Source organism: Ranitomeya variabilis, chromosome 4 (assembly GCF_051348905.1).
Source record: "Ranitomeya variabilis isolate aRanVar5 chromosome 4, aRanVar5.hap1, whole genome shotgun sequence".
NCBI lineage: Eukaryota > Metazoa > Chordata > Amphibia > Anura > Dendrobatidae > Ranitomeya > Ranitomeya variabilis.
In genome coordinates, this window is record NC_135235.1 from 306,658,447 (window position 1) to 306,684,506 (window position 26,060).

At 45.5% G+C, this 26,060-nt stretch overlaps 1 protein-coding gene across 1 annotated transcript in view; it reads right to left on the minus strand.

Annotated features, from left to right (window-relative positions):
* Positions 1-18,523, minus strand: part of DNAJC11 (DnaJ heat shock protein family (Hsp40) member C11) — a 172,862-nt gene extending 154,339 nt beyond the window's left edge. The window contains exon 1 of the mRNA XM_077250394.1: positions 18,366-18,523. Coding sequence (XP_077106509.1) covers positions 18,366-18,437 — 72 coding nt within the window. The 5' untranslated portion in view covers positions 18,438-18,523. The remainder of the gene's footprint in view (positions 1-18,365) is intronic.
* Positions 18,524-26,060: the final 7,537 nt, after the last annotated feature.

Genomic DNA, 26,060 nt, shown 5'->3' on the forward strand with positions numbered 1-26,060 from the left:
AGAGTCAGTACATGTGGCTGCTAAAGCCAATCACTGGCCGCAGCGGTCACTAGTTGGAGGAAAGGGGGGGGGGGGGGACTAAAAGCTTTATTATAGGCTGGTCCGGGGGTATTTTCTTCTTTGTCTCTAAGCTTTTTCCATTTTTTACTGTGTTGTGGTTTAATTTATAAATATTTATTATTGTTAGGTGATCCCTTTTTCTTGGCTTCCTTCTTTTCTATGTGGTCATTTACTTGTTTTGGTATGCCTAGGGTGATCCCTATTATTGGGGTGATGCCATCCCGTTCCTACAGGCAGTTGGTCACCTCTGTGACCAGTGATTAGCTCCTGTGGTCACATTTCCATTTGGGCAGAACACAAAATACTGAAGCTGGCAGGGAATTTGGACAGCGTTTGGGGAGAGCAGATGTAGAGCAGTGGTATATTTTACATTTTACTACTCTACAACTTTCTTTTAAAAAATGTTTAGAGGCTGGACTAACCGCATTAATATTAATAAAATAAAAAAATAAAAAAACACAAAGCTTAATGTTTCAAGTACAATTAATGTTCGGTTATATTGTAACCCCTTGAAAAACTGTAGATTGTTTAGTGTTTAGTGTACAAGTGCTGAACCTCAGCATGAGTGCCCACATAGATGTAGGAGTTAAAAAATATTAATAATAACAATAATAAAATGGCTATGTGTTAGTAAACCTCAGTGCACACTCAAAAGGGAGTTGTAAGCACTTCTGCCATAGAAGGACGCCCCCGTAAAAAGACAACGACGAAACGCGCGTTGGGGTGGGAGACAGGGCAGTTTGACTTCCCACTAAGGTAAAACAAAATTACAAGCACCTTTTTGTCTTATGGTATCATACTTTCTTAAACCTCATATACAACTCTCACATGCACTTAGGCACTTTTTGATTTTATCCTGTGGCCAATGTTTACATCTATATACTTACCTATTGTCATGCTCGCGCCCAGACTGGTTGGCGCGGGCGTGCGGGGGAGTGGCCCCACTGGACCACAGACCAAACCTCCCTGGAAGGGGCGTAACTAAGTAGCTTCCTAGGTGTTCGCTGGAGCCTCTGATGGTGAGGTCAGACTTGTGCAATAGGAAGCTACCAGGTACCACTCCAGGGTGGAGTCTGGTTGTGGCTGCTGATCCCACCGGGGAACGGAACATAGACAAGCAAGCGGGCACGGCTGGCACATAGGCAGGCAGACGGGTACAACAGGAACTCTGTCAGGCAGGCGGGCACGGCTGGCTCTCTGGTAGGCAGGCGGGCACGGCTGGCTCTCTGGCAGGACTGGTAGACAAGACTGGTACACTGGAAGAACCGGTAGGGACCGGTCTGCAGGCAGGTATGTAGAACGGGTAAGAACCTGTTCAGACACGAGGACCTAGGAATAAGTAGATAAAGACTGCAAGAGCGGATGCAGAGCGAAAGCACAGGAGCTAGAGCCAAGAACAGAAATGCAGGAGGCGGAGCCAAGAGCAGGAGGCGGAGCCAAGTGCAGACAGGCAGGAGGCGGAGCCAAGAGCTGGCGGCGGAGCCAAGTGCAGACAGGCAGGAGGCGGAGCCAAGAGCTGGCGGCGGAGCCAAGAGCTGGCGGCGGAGCCAAGTGCAGGAGAAGTAGAACCGCAAGGAGCGGAGCCAGGTAGAACCGCAAGGAGCGGAGCCAGGTAGAACCGCAAGGAGCGGAGCCAGGTAGAACCGCAAGGAGCGGAGCCAGGTAGAACCGCAAGGAGCGGAGCCAGGTAGAACCGCAAGGAGCGGAGCCAGGTAGAACCGCAAGGAGCGGAGCCAGGTAGAACCGCAAGGAGCGGAGCCAGGTAGAACCGCAAGGAGCGGAGCCAGGTAGAACCGCAAGGAGCGGAGAGGTGCTGCGGGAGGGGTCTCTGCAGCAAAGCTGAGCAGAGCCACAAAGAATGTGGAGAGAAGCTGCAGCAAGGGATAACTGCAACAGCAGAAGATAAGCTGAGTAGAAAGGAGCAGAAACGCAGAAGTGAGGAGCAGAGGTAAAGTCACAAAGGTTCAGAGCAGGCAGTGCTGCAAGAGTGCGGAGTGAAAGCAGACTGAGAATACAAAGAAAGACAACAGGGAAGGAAGCCAAAGACTAGGAGACAGAGATAAGACTAAGTACAGACAAGGCAATGGAACAAGACACAGGGACAAAGACACAAGGACCAGGATATTCTGCCTCCTGGAGGGCGGACAACAAGACCAAGGAAATAACACAGAGAACCCTCCAGAGAGGGAGTAACTCAGAGCAAGGCCAGGCAAACTCAGAAGCAAGACACTAACTGAGCTAACACATTGCACAGGCCCAGACCAGTGGGTGGAGCTGAACTAAATACTGGAGGTCTCCTGGCAATTGGTCAGGAACAGATTGGACAGATGCACCTGATTCCTATAAGAACCAGAGAGTTCAGGCGCCGCCCCTCTATACACAGAACTATGAAGCATGCAGAGAGCAGAGACACAGAACATGGAGCTGGCAAGAAACAGAAACCACATCATGGCCTGGAGCAGTGGGTAAGATAGTGTGAGAAATGCGAGGCCATGCCGTGATGCCAGCAGAGTTGTTACACCTATGTATACCATCATTTTGCACTAAGGCACTTTATTAGTGATTTATGTATAATTGTTGGTTAGGTATACCTGAGGTTATGGTGTAAATAATTATGGAAGGGCTAAATCATTAGTTTAGTTATGTCAAGCAAGTTATTTTACCATTTAGATTTGGCTAATATCAATTAGTCAACAGTGGGCAGCAATATGACATGAGCCATCCTGTATAATAATTTTGTTATTAATGCATGCATTTTTTGAGAATATTTTTTGAAAATGTAATAAAAGCTACGATTATTTTATACATTTCTTTTCCTACTGTTATTTTGGAGGGTTGGTTATAAGATTGTCATTCTGGAGTGTGATTTTAGTATGTTCAAGGGCTAACATGTATATCATTCACATGGCAGTACTTTCCGCGGCTGATAACAGCAATGATTCTGGTCCGAGTGTTATAAGTTCTTCTCGTACACAGACGAAAGAAGAAGGGAAAAAAAAAACAAAAAAAAACGCTTCTCTAACCTCTCCATGCTGACAGTCAGTGAGAATCAGACCGCACTCGCATGTCATCAGAGTGCAGTCCAATTTTTTTTTATAGATTCATAGTCTTGCACTGCCAACTTTGATCCGATGCTCGGATCAGAATCGGACATATCTCTGACATTTTCCGTCGATCAGTTGGTCTGATCAGAAAAAATTGGACATGTGAATAGCTCCGTAGACTATCCTAGATGCGGTGGTAATCTGTAAACCGCACGGATAGCACTCATATGATAAAATCTGATGTATGAACGAGCCTTTAGAATGAATTACAAGGGTCTACTACCCTCCCCTCCTCCAATGGCGCCTTCATTTTCCTTTGGATAGTTGAAGTATTCTTTGTCCAGCATTACATACAATATAGCCAGTGTTAAAAATGCATTGTAAGTCGTCTTCTGCCTTAAGAACTCATGCGATGAAATATTTCAAGGCCGGCAAGACTTGAGTTATTGAATGGTGGAGGTGGTCAGTGGGGACATACCAGTGTGGCTGCCCGGGAGCATATCAAGTAGACTTCAAAAGGTAAATATTCACATATTCTAAGGACCCATCTCTTCCTCCACAGCTTTAAATACAATTGAGTAAGGGCACACGTCTGAAACGACGGCCCACAGGGTACATCTGGCAGAGGTACAGCTCCTATCCTCTCATCACCTTACCATGTTTTATTCATTCGGACTTATTTTGTTCTGTCACAGCGAAAAGACTTCTCTTTATGTTGACCTCAGTACTTTTCACGTTAAATTACAACCTATTGATATTCCTGGCTCAATTTGCTGAGATATTACATCGATGGCTGTCAAAGCTCAAGCCAAACGTATGTATTTCTTTAAAAAAAAAAATTTGAGGATGGCAAAAATATATTAGTCAATATAAGGAGCTAAAAAATGCAATGCCGATACAAAGCATGGGAGGACGCCTTCTGCATCGGTTGGCATTATTTGCTCTCGTTATGATCTATAGAACGTAGTTTTCGTCTTGACCTTCCAACGTGCTCCTTGTCAATTCCCTTTATGTCTCCAAATGCATAGATTGGCAACAAGAACAGCTTTATTTATAGCTGTTGAAAGACAGTGCGATGCTGGGAAATTGTCGATAGAGTCGACTTGTGAAAAAAAAGAAAAAAAAAAAAAAGGAAAGAAGACGAAGATACGAAGGGGACGGGTAATTATTCTTCTCTTCTTGACAAGTGACGTTCATATTTCTTTAGAAAATGTTCTGTTTCGACAAACACCAAATTAATAGGATTAACCGTATGGAGAGTCCGAGATGCAGACAACAAACATATAATTAGAAGTAATAATAATAATAATAATAATAATGCGCCATTATCTATCCTGAACAGGTGCTATAAAAGGAAATTACATTTACATGGCATAAACAATGATAATCCGCGGATAAATAATGCTAATAAGGATGACGTGTATATTGATGGAAAGGATCAGTGGTTGGTTATGGCAGGGATTCCCTAACTTACGGTATGGGCACGAGCTCTTTTTACTGAGTGTTTGAAGTGGGAACTCACAGGGTTTTTTCTTTTAGGAGGATTTGTATAGTTTCCACTCAATTTCTGCAAAAAAAACCCCTCAATGTGAACATAGACAACCCAAACATATACTCCATATGGATAACATATAGGTGGAGAGCCTCTGCATTATTTACTAAAGCACATCCATTCCAACTGGCATTATATAATGTGCAAAATGTTATTCTCAAAATTGCAAGGTTTTACCGATCTACAGGATCACTGGGAATCCCAACAGTAGGACTCCCAACAAATCCCCCAAACAGGGCTGTAAAATGTCCCATTAGAACGGTGCTTGGCTGCACATGCACACCATCGCTCCATACATCGTCTACGGGACTGCCAGACAAAGTCGGTTACAGCGCTGGGCCATCTCCACAGTATTATAAACAATGAATGGAGTGGTGGTGTGCATGCTCAGCCTAAGGCTCCCTTCACGTCTCCAATATGTGTGGTGAGTTTTCACACGTAATGGAGAAACTTATACACGTAAACCCATTTAAATCTATGGGGGTTGCACACATGTCCGTGTGTTCACATGTGGACATGTCCTTTTTATTTCCATCAGTACGTTTCATAAACGTACACACGGATGACAGTGTGACATCTTTGTGCCATCCGTGTGACACATAGCAGAATAGAATGCAGAATGGAAATGACACAAGTTTCGGTGTTAGATGTGTAAAGATAGATAGAAAGATATCCTTGATATACAATTACTGCTGTGCATGTGTGGTTTCCTGCACATGTATTTAGATTAAAAAAAAAAATGAAAAAATAAAAAATAAAATGGTTTGAGTCCCCCTTATTTTGAATAACCAGCCAAGAGAAAGCAGACAGTTGTGAGCTGGTCTTATTATGCTGGGAAAGGCCCAATATCCAAGGAGCTTCCAAACCTATTAATATCAACTCACAGCTGTTTGCTTAGCCTTTATTAAAAAAACGGGACCCTATAAAAAAAAAAATCAAGTGGGATCCAGCCTATTTTTAAATTACCAGCAGAGGCTAAGTAGGTCTTTGTCCGGCTCTGTTCAATCTCCTACCTAGATAACTCACCGCTTCCCCTCTCTGACCACAACATTCTATCCTTCACACTCACAATTCCTCGCCCACCCCAGCACTCTCCTACCTACCACACATTCAGAAATCTACATGCCATTAACCCTCATACACTTTCAGACTCCCTACACTCATCGTTGTCCCCAATCTCTTCTTTTTCCTGTCCTGATCTGGCTGTACATCACTACAATGACACTCTTAGAAGCACCCTTGACCAAATAGCTCCCCTCACCCTCAGAACCTCCAAACACAGAGTGAAACAGCCCTGGCTCACATCGCAAACCCGATTCCTCCAGCGATGCTCTAGGAGTGCTGAACGCTTATGGAGGAAAACACGCACACCAGAAGACTTCATACACTTCAAATTTATGTTAAGGACCTATAACTCTGCCCTTCACCTCGCCAAACAGTCCTACTACACCACCCTGATCTCCTCACTATCCAACAACCCCAAGAAACTTTTTAACACCTTTCACTCCCTCCTCAGGCCGAAAGCATAAGACCCTATCACAGACATTTGTGAGGATGACCTGGCTTCCCACTTTATAGGGAAAATAGACAATATCCATCAGGAAATCCACTCCCAGACACCAAGTGCAATGACTCCCATCCCTCCCTGCATCTCCCCTGGCTCACTCTCCACATTCGATCCCATCACAGAAGAAGAAGTCTCCAAGCTCCTCTCCTCTTCTCGTCCGACTACATGCACCACCGACCCCATTCCCTCACACCTCCTCCAGTCTCTCTCTCCAGTCGTCACAACTCACCTAACTACAATTTTTAATCTCTCCCTCTCCTCTGGCATTTTCCCCTCCTCCTTCAAACACTCTATTATTACTCCATTACTAAAAAAGCCCACCCTCGACTCATCCTGCACAAACAACTACAGACCGGTCTCCAATCTCCCCTTCATCTCAAAACTCCTGGAGCGCCTGATCTACTCCCGCCTTACCCGTTACCTCTCCACTCATTCCCTCCTAGACCCTTCACAGTCCGGTTTCCGCCCCCTACATTCGACAGAAACTGCACTCATCAAGGTGACCAATGACCTTCTGACAACAAAATGTAACGGTGACCACTCTCTGCTCATTCTCCTCGACCTTTCTGCAGCTTTCGACACTGTTGACCACCCTCTCCTACTCTCTAGGCATTAAGGACACTGCTCTCTCCTGGTTCTACTCCTATCTTTCTGACCGCTCCTTCAGTGTTCTGTTCTCTGGCTCCACTTCATCTCCTCTTCCTCTCACTGTCGGGGTACCTCAGGGCTCAGTCCTTGGCCCCCTTCTCTTCTCCCTCTACACAGCCCCAATTGGACAGACCATCAGCAGATTTGTCTTTCAGTACCATCTTTATGCTGATGACACACAACTATACACTTCATCCCCTGACCTTACCCCCGCTGTACTACAGAACGCCACTGACTGTCTGCAGTCTCTAACATCATGTCCGCTCTCTATCTGAAACTCAACCTATCTAAAACTGAACTTATTCTGCTCCCGCCTTCTACTAACCTCCCTAAATCTGACATTTCCCTCTCCGTGGGTGGCACCATAATAACACCCCGGCAGCAGGCACGCTGTCTGGGTGTTATGTTTGACTCTGATCTCTCCTTCACCTCCCACATACAATCTCTTGCCCGCTCGTGCCGCTTACACCTAAAGAACATCTCTAGAATCCGCCCTTTTCTCACCATGGAGACAACAAAAACCCTGTCACCCTAATCCACTCCCGCCTGGACTACTGCAATGCTCTGTTAATTGGCCTCCCCCTCACTCGACTTTCCCCTCTCCAGTCCATCCTTAATGCAGCAGCCAGGGTCGTTTATCTGGCTAATCGTTACTCGGACTCGTCCGCTCTACGCCAGTCATTACACTGGCTGCCCATTCATTACAGGATACAATTCAAAGCACTTGTTCTCACCCACAAAGCTCTCCACAGTGCGGCACCCCCTTACATCTCCTCCCTCATTTCCGCCTATCGGCCTAGCCGACCGCTGCGCTCTGCAAACGACTTTCGACTAACCTCTGCACTAATCCGTACCTCCCACTCCCGACTCCAAGACTTCTCCCGTGCTGCGCCAATCCTCTGGAATGCGCTACCCCAAGATATTAGGACCATCCACAAGTTGCACAGTTTTAGGCGCTCGCTCAAAACACATTTGTTCAGAGCGGCCTACCACGTTAACTAATCAAAGTCATTTTATGTTTGTGTGTTTGTAGCCCATTCACCATCTCCATCTACCCCCCACCCCCTGAAGATGGCTGGACCATCATTGTAAATACATCATTGTAAATGCAAACCTGTACTTGTATCTCCCCCACCTCATTGTAGATTGTAAGCTCTCACACGCAGGGGCGTCTTATTTTGCTTTATTATTGTATTGTTAACGTTGTTACCTATGACTGTTGTGTTTGAAACTGTTAAATTGTAAAGCGCTGCGGAATATGTTGGCGCTATATAAAGATTATTATTATTATTATTATTATTAGACAGCTACGGGTTGATATTAATAACATGGGCAGGTCCATGGATATTGGCCCTTCCCAGCATAAGACCAGTCCTCAGCCACCCCAGAAAGGGTGCATCCTTTACAAGCACCAATTCTGGCTCTTAGCCTCACCTCTTCCCAACTGCCCTGTTGCGTTGGCAATTGGGGTAATGGGATTGTGTGGCTCATGTCAGCAGCTGGCGCTGACATCAAGCCCTGGGATTGGTACTGGAAAGGTGTGTCAGACCCCACCATTACTAACCCCATAGTCAAAAGAAACACACACAAAAGTCCCTTATTTGTAAAAATTACTCCCTGACAGTTTCCCTCTTTCACTCATTTATTAAAATAAATAAATAATCCACACCAGTTTGCCATAGTCCAAAGGATGTCCCACGCCAATCCCTGTCTTCTTCGTCCAGTGTATGGCGCCCTGTTCAGAGCACAAAGCTCCATTGACTGGAACAGCAGCCACTGTCGGTTCTCATGTTGCAGTCCGTGAAAACCCGGTTTCTGTGACGAGTGGTGACATCAGTAAGGTTACCGCAGTTCACAGCCTCCAGGTTACACGAGGGCAGCGTGAGAGCCGGAATGATGAGCGGTGACGTCAGTAAGGTTACCGCAGTTCACAGCCTCCGGGTTACACGACGGCAGCGTGAGAGCCGGAATGATGAGCGGTGACGTCAGTAAGGTTACTGCAGTTCACAGCCCCCGGGTTGCACGAGGGCAGCGTGAGAGCCGGAATGATGAGCGGTGACGTCAGGAAGGTTACCGCAGTTCACAGCCTCCGGGTTACACGAGGGCAGCGATGGAGCTGGAATGATGAGCGGTGAAGTCATCACTCATTATTCGGGCTCTCGCGCTGCGCCCCCTTGCCTATAGGCTATATTTGGTATTGCAGCTTAGTTTCGTCGTAGAAATATAAAAACCAGACAGCACAGTCACAAAACAATAAAAGTGAACTCTCTTTTCTAATCTAAAACAACCCCTTTGAAGGTTAAAATCGATAATTCTGCAGTCACTCTGTGTGACTGCAGACTTGTGAATCCCCACAGTGAACACACTGTGTGCTGCAGGGATTCGCCAGTTTCAAAGCCGGAACCGAAGGGTATGTATAACAGGTATGTCCAGTAGTTGACAACCCCTTTAAATATTATACTATTGTGCATATGGCAAGTAATGGCACCCGCTGAGATTGTAGTATCCCCCAAATAAATCTGATGTTAATCTAAACTTTCTCTTTAAATGTGCAGGAAATGTACGCATACAGATACATGTAGTCCTGGAGTTTCCTAGGTGACCTGATTTTCATTAATGGAAATAGATGAACTTCTGTAGATCTGCATCCTTGATTACTCCGTACATGTCCCCTCCTCCCATATGAATCAATCAAGCTTCAAACACGCGAGCGAGAAGCGGCTTCATCTACGGCCGACGTCTCGGCGTCTCTGGCATGATCAAGTATTGATTGACATGGGAAGCACATTCTGTTGCAGGAGTTTGCACCTTTCTGCCAACAACAAGGTCAAGAGCCTCGACAACAAGGTGACGCCAAGGTGCGAGCTCCCACCGAGCTGTGGGCCGTTTGAGTGTCTGTCATTAGAATGCATTACCCGTTTATAGTTTTATAGATCTAAGGGAAAGTAAATTACAAGCAGGGTACGGCTGGAACCGTATGGAACGTCTGCGCAGCAAGAGATGAAGCTGCAAACCGACACCTGTCACTGGAGACCACAGCCAGGACGTGGATATAAAAGAGAAGAAACTTTACTAACACCGGAGAGCAAACCTAAAGGTGCACGGAACACGTGAATAAGAGAAACTTTGTAATAAAAGTGGAATTTCCTCACCAAACAGCTTGCAATTTCACTTTATTTTACTGTAGGCTCTCTGTAAAGGTCCTTACTCCCATCCATAAAAACGTACGGTAATCTAGAGTTATACAATAAATAGGAGAGATGGAGGAGGGGGATGCAGCTGCAATTAATCTCCTTCGGCGTAGATCTGATTGGATCACAGGAGTGCAGGAAAAGCCCATAGATTCAGGAAGAAAATGCACATTTACAGAAACCAGCAAAAGGTAGGAAATATTGCGGCCGGTTCATCATCGTGGATTTGTACCTTTTTTTGGAGCTATTTTCTCTTTTTTTCCACCTACGGTATTTTTTTACCCCTTTTTCACCACTTTTCTTTTTGCTCATCAATGTGGGAAAGGTTTTAAAAAGACACAACATATATTTTGAGTAAATGTACTCCTTAATACCCAGGCCTATTTATGGTAGTTAATTTTTATTTCAGAGTTGAAATTAATGTGCAATATTTTAAAGGATTGTGGAACTCAACTCAACAAAAAAAAAAAAAAGAAGAGAAAAACAAAACAAAAGCATCTCTATCACATTCTAATCAATGTGGTGCAAGATCTGCCAGGGGTGAAAAGAAGAACAAAAAATACATAAAAAAATGTAAAGGCCTTACAGCCCAAAATGGATAAATAGGATTCAATAGCTGGTGTGGCTTCAGGTTATCAACCCCCTTACCACCAGGACAAGGGGTCTTGGGGATTATTTGTCAACCTACTTCTGTCCTAGACCAAATTGGACTGTGCTTCCCCCTCCCGAGGCCAGGACTAACTCCATGAACTGCCTCTTTGGGTCGTGTTTTATTCAAAATGTCTTCTTTGGAAATGAAGATGTTGCATCTGAATGATTCGTTTTCTTATTGCAGAGTATTTTTTTTTTTTAAACAGGCCACAAAACAAGATAGTAGAATATGTACAAATGGCATAAGGTCTCTAGCGCCAGCACATCAGGAGTGGTCACATACAATGTAACATCACCATATTTAGTCAGTTGCCATCATTTTCCAGCGGCAGTATCAGTACTGATGTGGAGCTATAATTTTGCATTCAGCATATAGGACATAGCTCCTGGAAATTAAGTGATAATGTCCCCCACCCACCCCCTCCCTCCCCATTGTAAATTATCTAAGTATTAACAGTCACCAACGCATCCGGTTATCGCAGAAAATTACTTCACCGCAGGCAGGGAGCACTTATACCACCGAACTCTGAAAGGACTGATAATATTCTGATCATTTACAGAACAGACACTATGCCTTAAACTGCAGGCCTCAGCTGTGGCAGAACATCTTTCTGTTGAGTAAATAGAAACTTCACACCCTACTGGGGTTCTGCAGATGATAAGGTGTGCATTTTAGGATGCGGCAGGAGCGGAGGTCCATATTATGCCGTTCTGCAGAAGCTGGTGAGAAATGGCTAGAACACAGTATAGTGTCATATACTTTGCAAGAAAAACAATTTTTTAATAAAAAACTGTGGTTCTGACAGCTAATTTGATGTGTACAGATATATACTTTCTATCCATGTGGACAATATGCAGCATGATTTGTAGAGCTCTGCGAAATAAAAGTAGGTGGGCTTCAGAGAGAGGAGCAGCAGTTTATAGATCATGTAGGAATACTTAGACTCATTTATGTTTTGGCAAATTCTAAGCTTTGGATTGTGTTATTCTTTACGCCAGGAGGTTTGGCAAGGATGGCATACCACTAGACTACAAAGAGAAGGTTTCAGATGAGTGGAGGAGATTTGATATGCAAGGAGTGCAAAAATCAGAAAGGTACAGTAGGGCACAAGGCAGATCTGGTCAGAAAATAAGTAGGACAGTGGGAAGTTCACTGATCAGGAAAGAGAACGAGGGGCAAAATGAAGGTAAAGTCATCAGAGGGGAATGGGAGCACACAGCCTCAGTACAAGAGGCAAAATAGGAGGCGGCACAGAGGAGGCAGTCATCAGAAAGGCAAGGGGGCACAAGGGAGGCAATCACTAAAAAGTAGGGCATAGGAGAGGCACTGTCACTAGAGCAATGTGGGGGGCACAAGTGAGGCAATATCACCAAAGAGAAGCACTGTCACCAGAGAAGAGAGGACAGCGTGTGAGATGCACTGTCACCAGAGAAGAGAGGAGAGCGTAGGAGAGGCACTGTCACCAGGGAAGAGAGGAGAGCGTAAGAGAGGCACTGTCACCAGGGAAGAGAGGACAGCGTGTGAGATGCACTGTCACCAGAGAAGAGAGGAGAGCGTAGGAGAGGCACTGTCACCAGGGAAGAGAGGAGGAGAGGCACTGTCACCAGAGAAGAGAGGAGAGCGTAGGAGAGGCACTGTCACCAGGGAAGAGAGGAGGAGAGGCACTGTCACCAGGGAAGAGAGGAGAGCGTAGGAGAGGCACTGTCACCAGAGAAGAGAGGAGAGAGTAGGAGATGCACTGTCACCAGAAAAGAGAAGAGAGCATGTGAGATGCACTGTCACCAGAGAAGAGAGGAGAGAATAGGAGAGGCATTGTCACCAGAGAAGAGAGGAGAGCATAGGAGGCACTGTCAACAGAGAGGAGAGCATAGGAGAGGCACTGTCACCAGAGAAGAGAGGAGAGCATAGGAGAGGCACTGTCATCAGAAAGGAGGGTGTAGGGAAGAGGCACTGTCACCAGAGAAGAGCATAGGAGGCAATGTCAGAGAGGAGAGAGGAGAGCATAGGAGAGGCACTGTCATCAGAGAGGAGGGTGTAGGGGAGAGGCACTGTCACCAGAGAAGAGAGGAGAGCATAGGAGAGCCACTGTCATCAGAGAGGAGGGTGTAAGGGAGAGGCACTGTCATCAGAGGGGGTGTAAGGGACAGGCACTGTCATCAGAGAGGAGGGTGTAGGAGAGGCACTGTCATCAGAGAGGAGAACATCATCTCAAATGAGGTGGAGGAGGACGAACTTTTAAATTCCTATTTTGCATCTGTGTTCTCTTAGGGTATGTGTCCACGTTCAGGATGGCCGGCGGTATGGACGGAGCAGCAAACTCGCTCCGCCCTAAGCCCCGCCCCCTTCTGTGACGCAATTATGCCGGATGTGTTCATTGCACATATCCGGCATCATCGCACCCCACTCATAGGGCCCTGTGTTATACCTTGCGGCGGCGCAGCATCGCCGCAAGGTGTACGGACATGCTGCGATCTAAAGACGCGTAGCATGTCCGGAATCGCAGGGCAGCCGGGTGCGTGTTACCACGCATAGTGGAGACGGGATTTGATAAAATCCCCTCCACTATGCTGTAACATCTGGACACTGCGTGTTTGACGCTGCGGCTCTGCGCAGAGTCAAACACGCAGCGTTTCCTGCACGTGGAAACATACCCTAAGAAAGCAAATGTAACATCAACTGATCATCACGAAACTATCGAAGGAATAAAATAATCCAAACTAAACATAAACAGAGAGACAATGAGGGTACACTTAGCTAATTTAAATCCTAGGATACTGAAAGAGTTAGAAGAAATTGAAGAACCACTAGCCAGAATCTTTGAAAAATCCTGGAAAACAGGAGATGTCCCAGAAGATAGAAGAAGGGAAAATGTTGTCCCTATCTTCAAAAATGGAAAGAGTCAGGAAATTACAGGCCAGTGAGCCTTACTTATATACCAGGACAGATCTTTGAACACATTATAAAACAGAATGTATGTAAGTACTGGGATAAGAATACATTAATTAACCAGACACAGCATGGGTTTGTAGCAAACAAGTAATGCCAGACTAATTAAATTTCCCTCTATGATGGAATCACTGACTCGGTGGATCAGAGAAATCCGGCAGACATAGTATCTCTTGACTTCAGCAAAGCATTTGATAAAGTATATCAAACTACCCTTGTTGAAAAAATGACCAAGTAAGGGATTGACAAGGCGACAGTTAGGTGGATTCATAACTGGCTCAGTGATCATACTCAAGAGTGGTAACAAATGGTTGTACAAGCAATTGGAAGAATGTTTCAAGTGGGGAACCGCAAGGCTCTGCCCTTATCTAGAGAACTGAAGGTAAAAATCTAATTTGCAGATGATGCAAAGCTAGGAGGGATAGCTAACACTAGAGAAGACAGAGAAAGGATTCAGAAGGATCTAGATAAGCTTGACCAATGGGCAGAGACTAATAGAATGGTATTTAACCCCTTCATGACCTTGGGATTTTCCGTTTTTCCGTGTTTGTTTTTCGCACCCCTCCTTCCCAGAGCCATAACTTTTTTATTTTTCTGTCAATATGGCCATGTGGGGGCTTATTTTTTGCGGGACGAGTTGTACTTTTGAACGACATCATTGGTTTTACCATGACGTGTACAAGAAAATGGGAAAAAAATTCCAAGTGCGGTGAAATTGCAAAAAAAAGTGCAATCCCATGCGGGGTGTGCAATCCCATGCGGGGTTTTTGTTTGTCTTTTTCTAGGTTCACTAAATGCTAAAACTGACCTGCCATTGTGATTCTCCAGGTCAGTACAAGTTCATAGACACCAAACATGTCTAGGTTATTTTTTTATCTAAGTGGTGAAAAAAAAATTCCAAACTTTGCTAAAGAAAAAAAAAACATTGCGCCATTTTCCAATACCCATAGCGTCTCCATTTTTCGTGATCTGGGGTCGGGTTAGAGCTTATTTTTTGCATGCCGAGCTGACGATTTTAATGATACCAATTTGGTGCAGATACGTTCTTTGATCGCCCGTTATTGCATTTTAATGCAATGTCGCAGCGACAAAAAAAAAATAATGTAATTTTGGTGTTTCAAATTTTTTTTCTCGCTACGCCGTTTAGCGATCAGGTTAATCCTTTTTTTTTTTTTTTTATTGATAGATCAGGCAATTCTGAACGCGGCGATACCAAATATGTGTATATTTGATTTTATTTTTATAGTTTTATTTTGAATGGGTGAAAGGGGGGGTGATTAAAACTTTTATATTTCATACTTTTTTAAACATTTTTTTTTTACTTTTGCCATGCTTCAATAGCCTCCATGGGAGGCTAGAAGCTGGCATAGCCTGATCGGCTCAGCTACATAGCAGCGATCATCAGATCGCTCCTATGTAGCTTAATTACAGGCTTGCTATGAGCGCCGACCACTGGGTGGCGCTCACAGCAAACCAACATCAGTAACCAAAGAGGTCTCAAGGACCTCTATGGTTACTATCCTGACGCATCGCTGACCCCCGATCATGTGACGGGGTCGGCGATGAGCGCATTTCCGGCCACGCGGCCGGAAGTGGTAGTTAAATGCCTCTGTGAGTGTTAGACAGCGGCATTTAACTAGTTAATAGCGGTGGATCGCGATTCCACTCGCCGCTATTGCGCGCACATGTCAGCTGTTCAAAACAGCTGATATGTCATAACTTTGATGTGGGCTCACCGCCGGAGCCCACATCAAAGCAGGGGTTCTCTACCTCGGACGTACTATCCTGTCCGAGGTCAGAAAGGTGTTAATAGGGTCAAATGCAAGATTCTACTTCTGGGCAAGAAAAACGAAAATTACATCTACAGAACGGGAGGAATAGAACTAAGCAATAGCACGTGTGAAAAAGACTTGGGAATACTAATAGATCACAGACAGACATGAGTCAACATTGTGATGCAGCAGCAAATAAGGCAAACACAGTTCTAGGATGCATTAAGAGAAGCATAAAGTCTAGAACATGTGAAGCACCTATCCCCCTCTACTCCTCCCTGGTCAGGTCTCATCTGGAAAACTGTGCCCAGTTCTGGGCATCACATTTTAACACAGACATTGAAAAACTGGAGCAAGATGAGAAAAAAGCTACCAATTTGGTGACCGGACTGCAATGTATGTCCTACGAGGAACGGTTAAAGGATCTGGGAATTTTTTAGCTTAAAAAACAGAGGCTAAGAGAAGACTTAATAGCTGTCTACTAATATCTGAAGGGCTTTCACAGTGTAGAGGGATCATCATTATTTTCATTTGCACACGGAAACACGAGAAGCAATGGAATGAAACTGAAAGGGAGAGGATACAGGTTAGATATCAGAAAACACTTTTTGACAGTGATGGTGATCAATCAGTGGAACAGGCTGTCACGGGAGGTGGTGAGTTCTCCTTAAATGGAAGTCTTTAAACAGAGGCTGGACAGACATATGTCAGAGATGGTTTAGTGAATCCTGCATTGAGCAGGGGGTTGAACACGATGACCTTGGAGGTCCCTTCCAACTCTAACATTCTATGATTTTATGAGAAAAGAGAGTAGGAGAGGCACCGTCACCAGAGAGGAGAGGAGGGTGTAGGAGAGACACAGTCACCAGAGAGGAGGGTGTAGGAGAGACACAGTCACCAGAGAGGAGGGTGTAGGAGAGACACAGTCACCAGAGAGGAGGGTGTAGGAGAGACACAGTCACCAGAGAGGAGGGTGTAGGAGAGACACAGTCACCAGAGAGGAGGGTGTAGGAGAGACACAGTCACCAGAGAGGAGGGTGTAGGAGAGACACAGTCACCAGAGAGGAGGGTGTAGGAGAGACACAGTCACCAGAGAGGAGGGTGTAGGAGAGACACAGTCACCAGAGAGGAGGGTGTAGGAGAGACACAGTCACCAGAGAGGAGGGTGTAGGAGAGACACAGTCACCAGAGAGGAGGGTGTAGGAGAGACACAGTCACCAGAGAGGAGGGTGTAGGAGAGACACAGTCACCAGAGAGGAGGGTGTAGGAGAGACACAGTCACCAGAGAGGAGGGTGTAGGAGAGACACAGTCACCAGAGAGGAGGGTGTAGGAGAGACACAGTCACCAGAGAGGAGGGTGTAGGAGAGACACAGTCACCAGAGAGAAGGGTGTAGGAGAGACACGGTCACCAGAGAGGAGGGTGTAGAACAGGCACGGTCACCAGAGAGGAGGGTGTAGAACAGGCACGGTCACCAGAGAGGAGGGTGTAGAACAGGCACGGTCACCAGAGAGGAGGGTGTAGGAGAGGCACGGTCACCAGAGAGGAGGGTGTAGGAGAGGCACGGTCACCAGAGAGGAGGGTGTAGGAGAGGCACGGTCACCAGAGAGGAGGGTGTAGAACAGGCACGGTCACCAGAGAGGAGGGTGTAGGAGAGGTACTGTCACCAGAGAGGAGGGTGTAGGAGAGGTACTGTCACCAGAGAGGAGGGTGTAGGAGAGGTACTGTCACCAGAGAGGAGGGTGTAGGAGAGGTACTGTCACCAGAGAGGAGGGTGTAGGAGAGGTACTGTCACCAGAGAGGAGGGTGTAGGAGAGGTACTGTCACCAGAGAGGAGGGTGTAGAAGAGGTACTGTCACCAGAGAGGAGGGTGTAGGAGAGACACAGTCACCAGAGAGGAGGGTGTAGAACAGGCACGGTCACCAGAGAGGAGGGTGTAGGAGAGACACAGTCACCAGAGAGGAGGGTGTAGGAGAGGTACTGTCACCAGAGAGGAGGGTGTAGAAGAGGCACGGTCACCAGAGAGGAGGGTGTAGGAGAGACACAGTCACCAGAGAGGAGGGTGTAGAACAGGCACGGTCACCAGAGAGGAGGGTGTAGAACAGGCACGGTCACCAGAGAGGAGGGTGTAGGAGAGACACAGTCACCAGAGAGGAGGGTGTAGAACAGGCACTGTAACCAGAGAGGAGGGTGTAGAACAGGCACGGTCACCAGAGAGGAGGGTGTAGAACAGGCACGGTCACCAGAGAGGAGGGTGTAGAACAGGCACGGTCACCAGAGAGGAGGGTGTAGAACAGGCACGGTCACCAGAGAGGAGGGTGTAGAACAGGCACGGTCACCAGAGAGGAGGGTGTAGAACAGGCACGGTCACCAGAGAGGAGGGTGTAGAACAGGCACGGTCACCAGAGAGGAGGGTGTAGAACAGGCACGGTCACCAGAGAGGAGGGTGTAGAACAGGCACGGTCACCAGAGAGGAGGGTGTAGAACAGGCACGGTCACCAGAGAGGAGGGTGTAGAACAGGCACGGTCACCAGAGAGGAGGGTGTAGAACAGGCACGGTCACCAGAGAGGAGGGTGTAGAACAGGCACGGTCACCAGAGTGAGTGACCGTGCGCTCTGGGGTACAGCAGTGATAGAGGTAAGTATTGCGGCGCCGGCAGGGGGCGCTATATTGCTGCATCTAATCACCCTCCCTGCGACCTGCAGCCTCAGGTTCCCGCACCCCGTACAGCCGGGACACGTCACTATTATATATCCACAGGACAGGGCTCGGCAGCAGCCGCCACTTAGTGTCACCCAGGTGACAGCTCCCGGGGTCACCGCACAATGCCGGCTGCTAGCGCCCCGCAGACACAAGCTATGCCTTATCTTTCCAGCCACACGCTTCATGACAGCATGCCCGACCCCAGCCCACACCGGCAGGCAGACGCTCACCTCCCTGCGGACGTTTAATAGGGCGTAATAGTCATCGTTATCCATTTCTTCCTCCATAAAGGCCGCCGCCATCTTTACAACCTTTCACCTTGACCGCAGAGTGCAGCGGGAACATAGATCAGCCGGGAGGGAAGACGCGCCCCACAGTGACACCTGCAGGACTGGGGCGGAACTACAACTGTTATTGCTCTTTCAGCAGCTGGACAGCGCGCACCCGACCTCTGCTCTCTACGATAGGGGGCGCCTGCGAGATTCCCGCTACATCTCCTTGTGTACCCTCTAATGAGGGATACGACCCCACAAACCTGGATAGAGGCAAAGCAGTGTGTGACTTTGTCTTTTCCAAATTGTCAGCCAAAGCCGAGACAATTTCTAGTCAGACGTGAACCCTTTTAAATGAAGGAAGCAGAATTTAGGGAGACATCATTCTCCTCAGGTCTCACATCTGCTTAGTGAGTCATGAAGTTTGCGTAGTGAAATCTGGTGACAAATTTCCTTTAAAAGGGGTTTTCCGGGACTATTTACACTTACTGTACAATGTGCCTAAGAACTACCAGGCAGGTGGTTGTCTACTACCGGCCTGTTGTGCCAGACACCGATATTTGCCAGCACAGATCAATCACAGACTGCTCCTGCCGGCGATTCGGTGACTTCCGCTGACGACACGTCAACAGAGCGGCTGCTTCTCTTCTGCTCTGCTCTATTGACAGAGCGACTGCTGATGTCGTGCTGATTGACAGCAGGGTCTCTACTACCTAACTGCCTGCTGTCAGTCATCATGATGTCGCCATTCACGCCCCGTTTGCAGTAACCTGTAAGAGGTAGATCTGTTCTGTTGACCTGAAATAGCAGAATCGCCGGCAGGAGCGGTCAGTGACCGTTCTGAGCTGGCGATGGGTTGAACATACAGGTAGCTGCTTCTGCTAGCAACTACCTGCCTGTTAGTTTCTAGGTTCACAAAAAAAATAAAGTAGTTCTGTACAACCACTTTATACACCGCTGGTAGATGTTGCCTGTTGTCAGACAGTGGGGCCCCTGTGTCCCAAACGGCAGAGATAGAAATCAGGATATGGACTGCTTTTTAGTTCCTGGATTGATCTATCCACCTTACAAACCCAGCTCTGCTGCATCGCAGGTCTCTGATATACCTCTTTTTAGATTTGCCTTGGAGTCTCTGACAAACTCAGCTCTGTTATATCAATGAGTCAAATGTGTGTTCTGCGGCCTGCTCTGTATTGTAGTCTGTGACTAGCTCAGCAGTGATACATCACTAAATCAATTGTAAGATGTTCCTCCTTCTTAGCTCCTTATTTGACTCTGTGACAAACTCAGCTCTGTTATATTGTTGAGTCAACTCTGCTGTTCTGCTGCTTATGTGTGCTTTCTTCGGTGCTGTCAACCTGTGGACATAAGAGTCACATTGTTTTGACACAAGAATCCAGTGTCTGTGTGAACGCTGCCTACTGCTGAACGTGAACCCTTATAGGTGTATCTTCTTTTTCAGCTGTGTATTGGACTCTGCGACAAACTCAGCTTTGCTATATCTCTAAATTAGCTCTGCTGTTACGCTGTTTGCATTTACATTGTACTCTATGATTAGCCCAGCGATGCTACATCACTAAATCAACTGTGGGAGTTTTTCTTCCTTTTTAGCTTTAAATAGGACTCTGTGACAAACTCAGCTCTGCTATATATCAATCAGCTCTTCTGTATCACTGCACGCTGTTCATTGAACATATGCAGATTTAGGTGTGTTGCCCTAGGGCTAGTCCAGTCTTGCCTTAAGAACCTCCTATGTAACTCAACTCTGCTACACCCGTTCCTCATTGCTAAGTCTACTCTGCTTCTTCAGATCCCGTGATTCCCATTTGCTCCTCTTGTTTCTATTCTGGTTCCACTGCGGCACATACAGGAACAACTGAAGATTCTGGGGCATAGATGAGAGAAGCGTCATGGCGCCGGCGGGATTGGTGTTGTGGAGGCTCTGACGCTTTTACATGGGCACCATAAGACATGTACTGATCTGATATGCTTGTAAAATAAGTCACACTTCGTTATCCTTACACAATATGTAACTGTCTTTGCTGCCACCCTTGTTTTATATGCTCTATTGCAATTTTCTCATATTCATTCTCCAATTATATGAGGCCATAGGAGACACAATTAATTTTCCCTTGTTAATAACAAATAAAACTTCCTGGAATTCCTTCATTAAAAGGCATGAAATACGAGGCTGGTATGGCATAATAAGGAGAGATTTCTCAAAACCAAAACCATTGACGAATCTTAGCAATTTAAAGGGGTTGTCTGGCCTTGGGGTACAAGGCTGCAGTCAGTGTATGTAGCTGCAGACTTGTGAATCCTCATATCGCTCAAAATGCGAGCTGTCAGGATTCCTTGGTACCTAAGCCATGAGCAGGTGATCAAGTGACCGCAACTATGCAATTTACATACTGACGGCCACATCCCGACTAGACGTGTCCAGCCTCACTTAATTCACTTGCATGTCTAGTCAGTGTTATAGAAGGGTTAATAGTTTGACTTTAACTGCCTTGCTTTTAAGTGCCTTTTGCCTTTAAGTGTTAGAATTGCTAGAATCTGTTGACGCAGTAGTCTGATGGTCTCCCCTTCAAGGAGACTACACTTCTTATCATGTATGTTCTCAATAGTCAGTCACAACATGTTCTGAGTTATGGTAAATAAAGTATGACCCTGGGTGATGGTGGGGGCTACATGAGTTACATTGAAATGCATTATGTGTAAATGGTATAAAACCTTGCTTTGGCTTTTTATTTATCAGATAAAAGTGACTTGCTCACGGGATACGTGTGAGGTGTCTTTTGTCTCCAAGCGCTTGTCCACTAAGGGCGTAAATCCACAATTAGGTCTCACTGGTGATCTGTCAGCTGACATTTGGGTCAGAATGAAAACAGCTACGACAGTTTGGCGCCCGAACGGGGACCGTGTAACCAGCCGCCTTATTCGGAATCCGTATGTGGGAGCTTCCAGAGAGATTGGATAATGCAAACAACAGCTGCAGCAAGGTGAGAACGTTATTCTTACAATCTGTTTGCACCAGCAATCTCTCTTCCGGATTTCTCCATACCTCTGGGTAGAGGCTGTAAACACGGTTCAAAGAATCCACACATCACCAGTGAGTTTTGTGTTTGTTTTGTCTGTTTATGGTTTATGTCCGTATGAGAGTTGAATAATAGACTTATAAGATGATAATTATAATCTGTATTATTTGTCAATATCCTAATTGGTTGTGTATTTGTTTAGTGTGCATAATACAAGAGCTGGGATAGACTCTGTGCAGTGTTGTTATTTTGGTCATTTTGGATTGGCAGTACATTATATGAAGCTGTATTTTGTATAAGGCCGTGGTTTTTGTTGTCTGGCCTTAAAGTGTTTTCAGAGTGTCAGTGGACACTGCTGCAGTTTTATTTATATAGAGTTGTGTTAATTCCAAAGTGCAGAATAGACAGGCTGTGTGAGCCTTGTATGTGTGTATGTCTATGAGAACCTCTGAATGAGATAAGAGGTGGAGTAATTGAGATAAGGGATTTTCTTCTTGTGAAACTCAACTAAAAAAAGTGAAAGGAAAGTGAAAGGAAAAGAAAAAAAAACAAAAACAATCCCTTAATGAGCACGTATGAATGAATGATCACCTAAGTATCATTACTTATCTAAGTGTTGTTGAAGGTCCAGGATGAATGAGTTATGGATATTTTTAATGTACATTTAATTTACATCTGAGATTCAGTGAAACCTGTGTTATATATGGTTTGACACTGGATAGGTTTCTATGTATGTCTATATGTGGTTTGGCCGGACGCGGTCAGAATCAGCTTTTTCAAGTTATGCAGTAATTTGCCTGTATAGAGAAATTGTTTTTAATTCCGAGAGGATGAATGTTTTGTAAACTGCTTCTGTGTGTGTGAGGCACCAAGCTCTGATCAGCGCGAAATACCAGATGGGAGGAGGGAAGTGCACCCCTGCGCTACTTGCTTGAGATTCTCCCCTTTGCGCTTTGGGCCAGAGGAAGGGAGGGCAGGAAGCTGCATTCTAAATTTCTCTGTCCTTAGTTTGGTACACGCTGAGAGATTTGTGTTTAAAGCAATACGTACTGCATGAAATTGAAAGTGAAAAAGAATTGTGCCTATTATAAGAGGAAAACTTGTAAGTGCTTGAAAAATTGGTAAAAGACTCCTGCTTCAAGTTGAATGATTGATATAGCGAATTGAGGATCAACAGAGGAGGTAGCCAACTGCACGGCTGTTGTAGTGTACGGAGGAACCTGCTACAATCAGTCTACGGCACTAGGTGGTGTAACCTTGCCGTCCATGGAGCTGTGCTAGCCAGCTGATTTACTGAGTGGTAGGTAGTGAACCTGCTTGGTAAAATCCTTTAAGTCCACCGAGTGGTAGGTAGGGCACCTGCTCGGTGCCACCAAGTGGTAGGTAGTGAACCTGCTTGGTGTTGTTGAGCGGATAAGTTGAAGCCATGGGCAACTTATTCTGTGTGCAGTCAGGGCCCCCAATGGGATCCAAAACCGCTATACAGATTGTGAAAAACAGAGAAGGAAAGGAAGCAGTGAAAGATGTAAAACCAATATTGAAAAAGGCAAAAGTGCCAGTGAGTGGATGTTTTGTTGTTCAAAAAGGCACAGACAAAGGAGGAAAATAGCAAGTGAATAAATGGTGTCTGAAAGAGTGCAGCAGGATGGAAGTAAGGTGTATTATGAATGTTTTGATGCTTAAAAGTCTGACTATGACTGACACATTACTGCTACTGTTATACCTTTGTATAACCAGAGACCCAGACAAGACAGATGGACTGTGGTCAGACAATCCCAGATTGGAGAAATACTCGTATGATTTGTGCTGCAACCCGACCTAAGAGAATTACACTGAATCCTGTCCAGACAAGATCACATGTAGTGACATAAGAAGCTGACACAGGATTGTGGTCGGTGGATAGTGGGGACATTAACTTTTGGGAGTAGGCTGACAGTAATCCTTTTGGAAAGGAGCTGTAGACCAGCATGTCTAGTCACCCCCACCTTTCATCTAGTCACCCCCACCACCAGAGAACCAACCACATCAGGTAGGGTAAAACAGATACAGGAGCATTATCCCTGGAGGCCCTCTGACTAGCTAGTTACGCTAAAAAAACAATTGGCTGATCCTGAGAACCAACCTTTCCCATTTTATAGACAAAAAGACAAAGACAATATGATGGACGTATAAGTGCACCTGGGCAGGCCTAGGGAGATAGTGAGCACAAAAGCAGGTGACTTGCTAGGACACATAATTAAGACACATACAGATGTGACAAAAGAAGAGAGTGTAGAGATGTACTTTAGACGGTTACAGCTTAAATGGGAAGACATGGGGTACAGTCCAGTAAACCCACTTGATGTTAAAATATCGGTAAATACATTCATTGACGGTCTGACCAAAAGCTTACAAGACACAGTACAGACAGCCAGACCTGAATGGAGGAATGTAGATCCAAAAGATCTCCTGAAAGTTGCTAAAGGAGTTGAACAAACTAGGACAATAAGACGACGTGTCATGTATGCGGGAGTACAAGGAAAACAGTAGAGACGCAGTGAGGGACCTAAGGACTTAGAAACAGTAAAGTGCTGGAATTGTGGAGAAGATGGACACTCAGACCAATCTTCCACCTTCTTCACCTCCAGGAGGGAAAGAGACAGAACTCTTGATTGACACTGGAGCAGCCGGAACTGTGGCACAGAGACTTGATAATGCCAGGCATGATTACTGACGAGACTGTGGAATGCGTGAGTGTAGAAGGACAAGCGACTGAAGCCCTATGACTAAACAAATAAGACTAGAATCACGAGACCGTGCTTAGAAGAGCTGCTTACAAACTTATTGTCAGTGACAATACCCCTATGGATTTGCTGGGAGCAGAGTTGAGTGCTGGCTAGGCCATCATACAGTACTCTCCTGAGGGTATTACAGTCACAAGTCCCCTGTCATATAAACACTTGGTGCAGAAGGACGCCAGGGTATTCCACATGCACATTATACCACAGGTAAATCATGCCCTATTATAGTTACACTTAATTTCATTCATTTACCAGTTTAGTAGTTTCCTTACACAAGATGGTATAGTTACCGTGTATTTCTAGGTTGTCTTCATATGGTTCATATAGTTTTTTAGCCATTCATTATATTGGCTCAAACCATAATCACTGTTTATTTGTCTTTTCCACTTCTTATACCTTATTGCAAGCAACTGGTATTGATATTTGGTATTTTTCAAATCCCTTCTTTTTATATTTGGAACTGTTAGTTATGGATTTACATAGGGCTTCTACCTTCTTAAAATAAGCTTGCGCTTTGCTGTGGCCTATGGCATTGTGCTCTCCCATTTTATGACTCAGTATCTTTCGTAAATATATATTTTTATATATATAATTTTCTTTTGGTAACAAATTCTGTGAATCAAATTTAGTTTTTTTAAGAGGTACCCTACCCAATCAAATAAGGGTATAAATAATATTTGGACATTGATGTGTGACTTGTATAAACACTTGTGTAATATTGCAGAAATGGTGTATATGGCAAGAGTAGTGAAAGTAATACCTGACACCAAAATGTCTGAGGACAGGGAAAAGAGTCAGGTACCAGACACCGTTTGGGCAAGGGGAAAATCTGATGTGGGTCGGCTGCCCATTCCCCTTGTCATGATTAAATTAAAAGAAGGAACCACTCCTCTCCGGTTTAAAGCAATACCCCCTTAAGTCTAGTCAAATCAATGTCCCTGAGCAGGGATATTAAACAGTGCGTTAAGGCAGGGGTTCTGGTGCAAAGATTTTCCCCCTGCAACACCCCTTTGTATCCCATTAAGAAGAAAAAGGACCCAAGGGTTCCCCTGACACAGGATAGTTCAGGACTTACAGGCCATTAATGATGTTACAGTGAGTGTAATCTCAATTGTCCCCAATACACACACCGTACGGTCACAAAATGTTTCACAGTCATTAATTTGGCAAATGCATTCTTTTCTGTACCCCTGAACCCTGACTGACGGCATCTTTTCTCTTTTACTCGCGAAGGTAAACAACACTGTTGGACAGTCCTCCCAAAAGGGGGAAAGAACTCCCCAACCATCTATTCAGCAGTAATGGTGGGGATTCTGCAAGGAAGCTACAGTTTCCTTGCTGTGTTTTTTGGCAGAGAAGGGTTGCAAGGTCTCCCGTGACAAATTACAGTATTGCAAACAAAAGGTGACATTTTTAGGGACATTGTATTGCTGAATGTACAAGACACCTGACTGAAGACAGAAAACAGGCAATACAAAATCTCCCTTTACCCAGGTCACACCAGCATCTACGCATTTTTCTAAGTTTGGTGACCTACTGTAGGCCTTGGATAAGGTCTGCTTCACAAATGATGCAACCACTCTATGACAGGTTGTCATCAAACCCCTACAATCTCACTCAAGAAGCAATTGATTCTCTGAAGCTGCTCATTGTGTCAGCCCCGGCCTTAGGCATTCCAAACTATGATCAGCCATTTTTCTTATTTTGAACAGAGCAGGGAGGACATGCTACAGCAGTACTGACACAGCAATGTGGAGAGGAACAGAGACCAATAGCTTACTGCTCAGCACAATTAGACCCAGTGATTAGAGGGTCTCCTACGTGTGTCCGTGTTG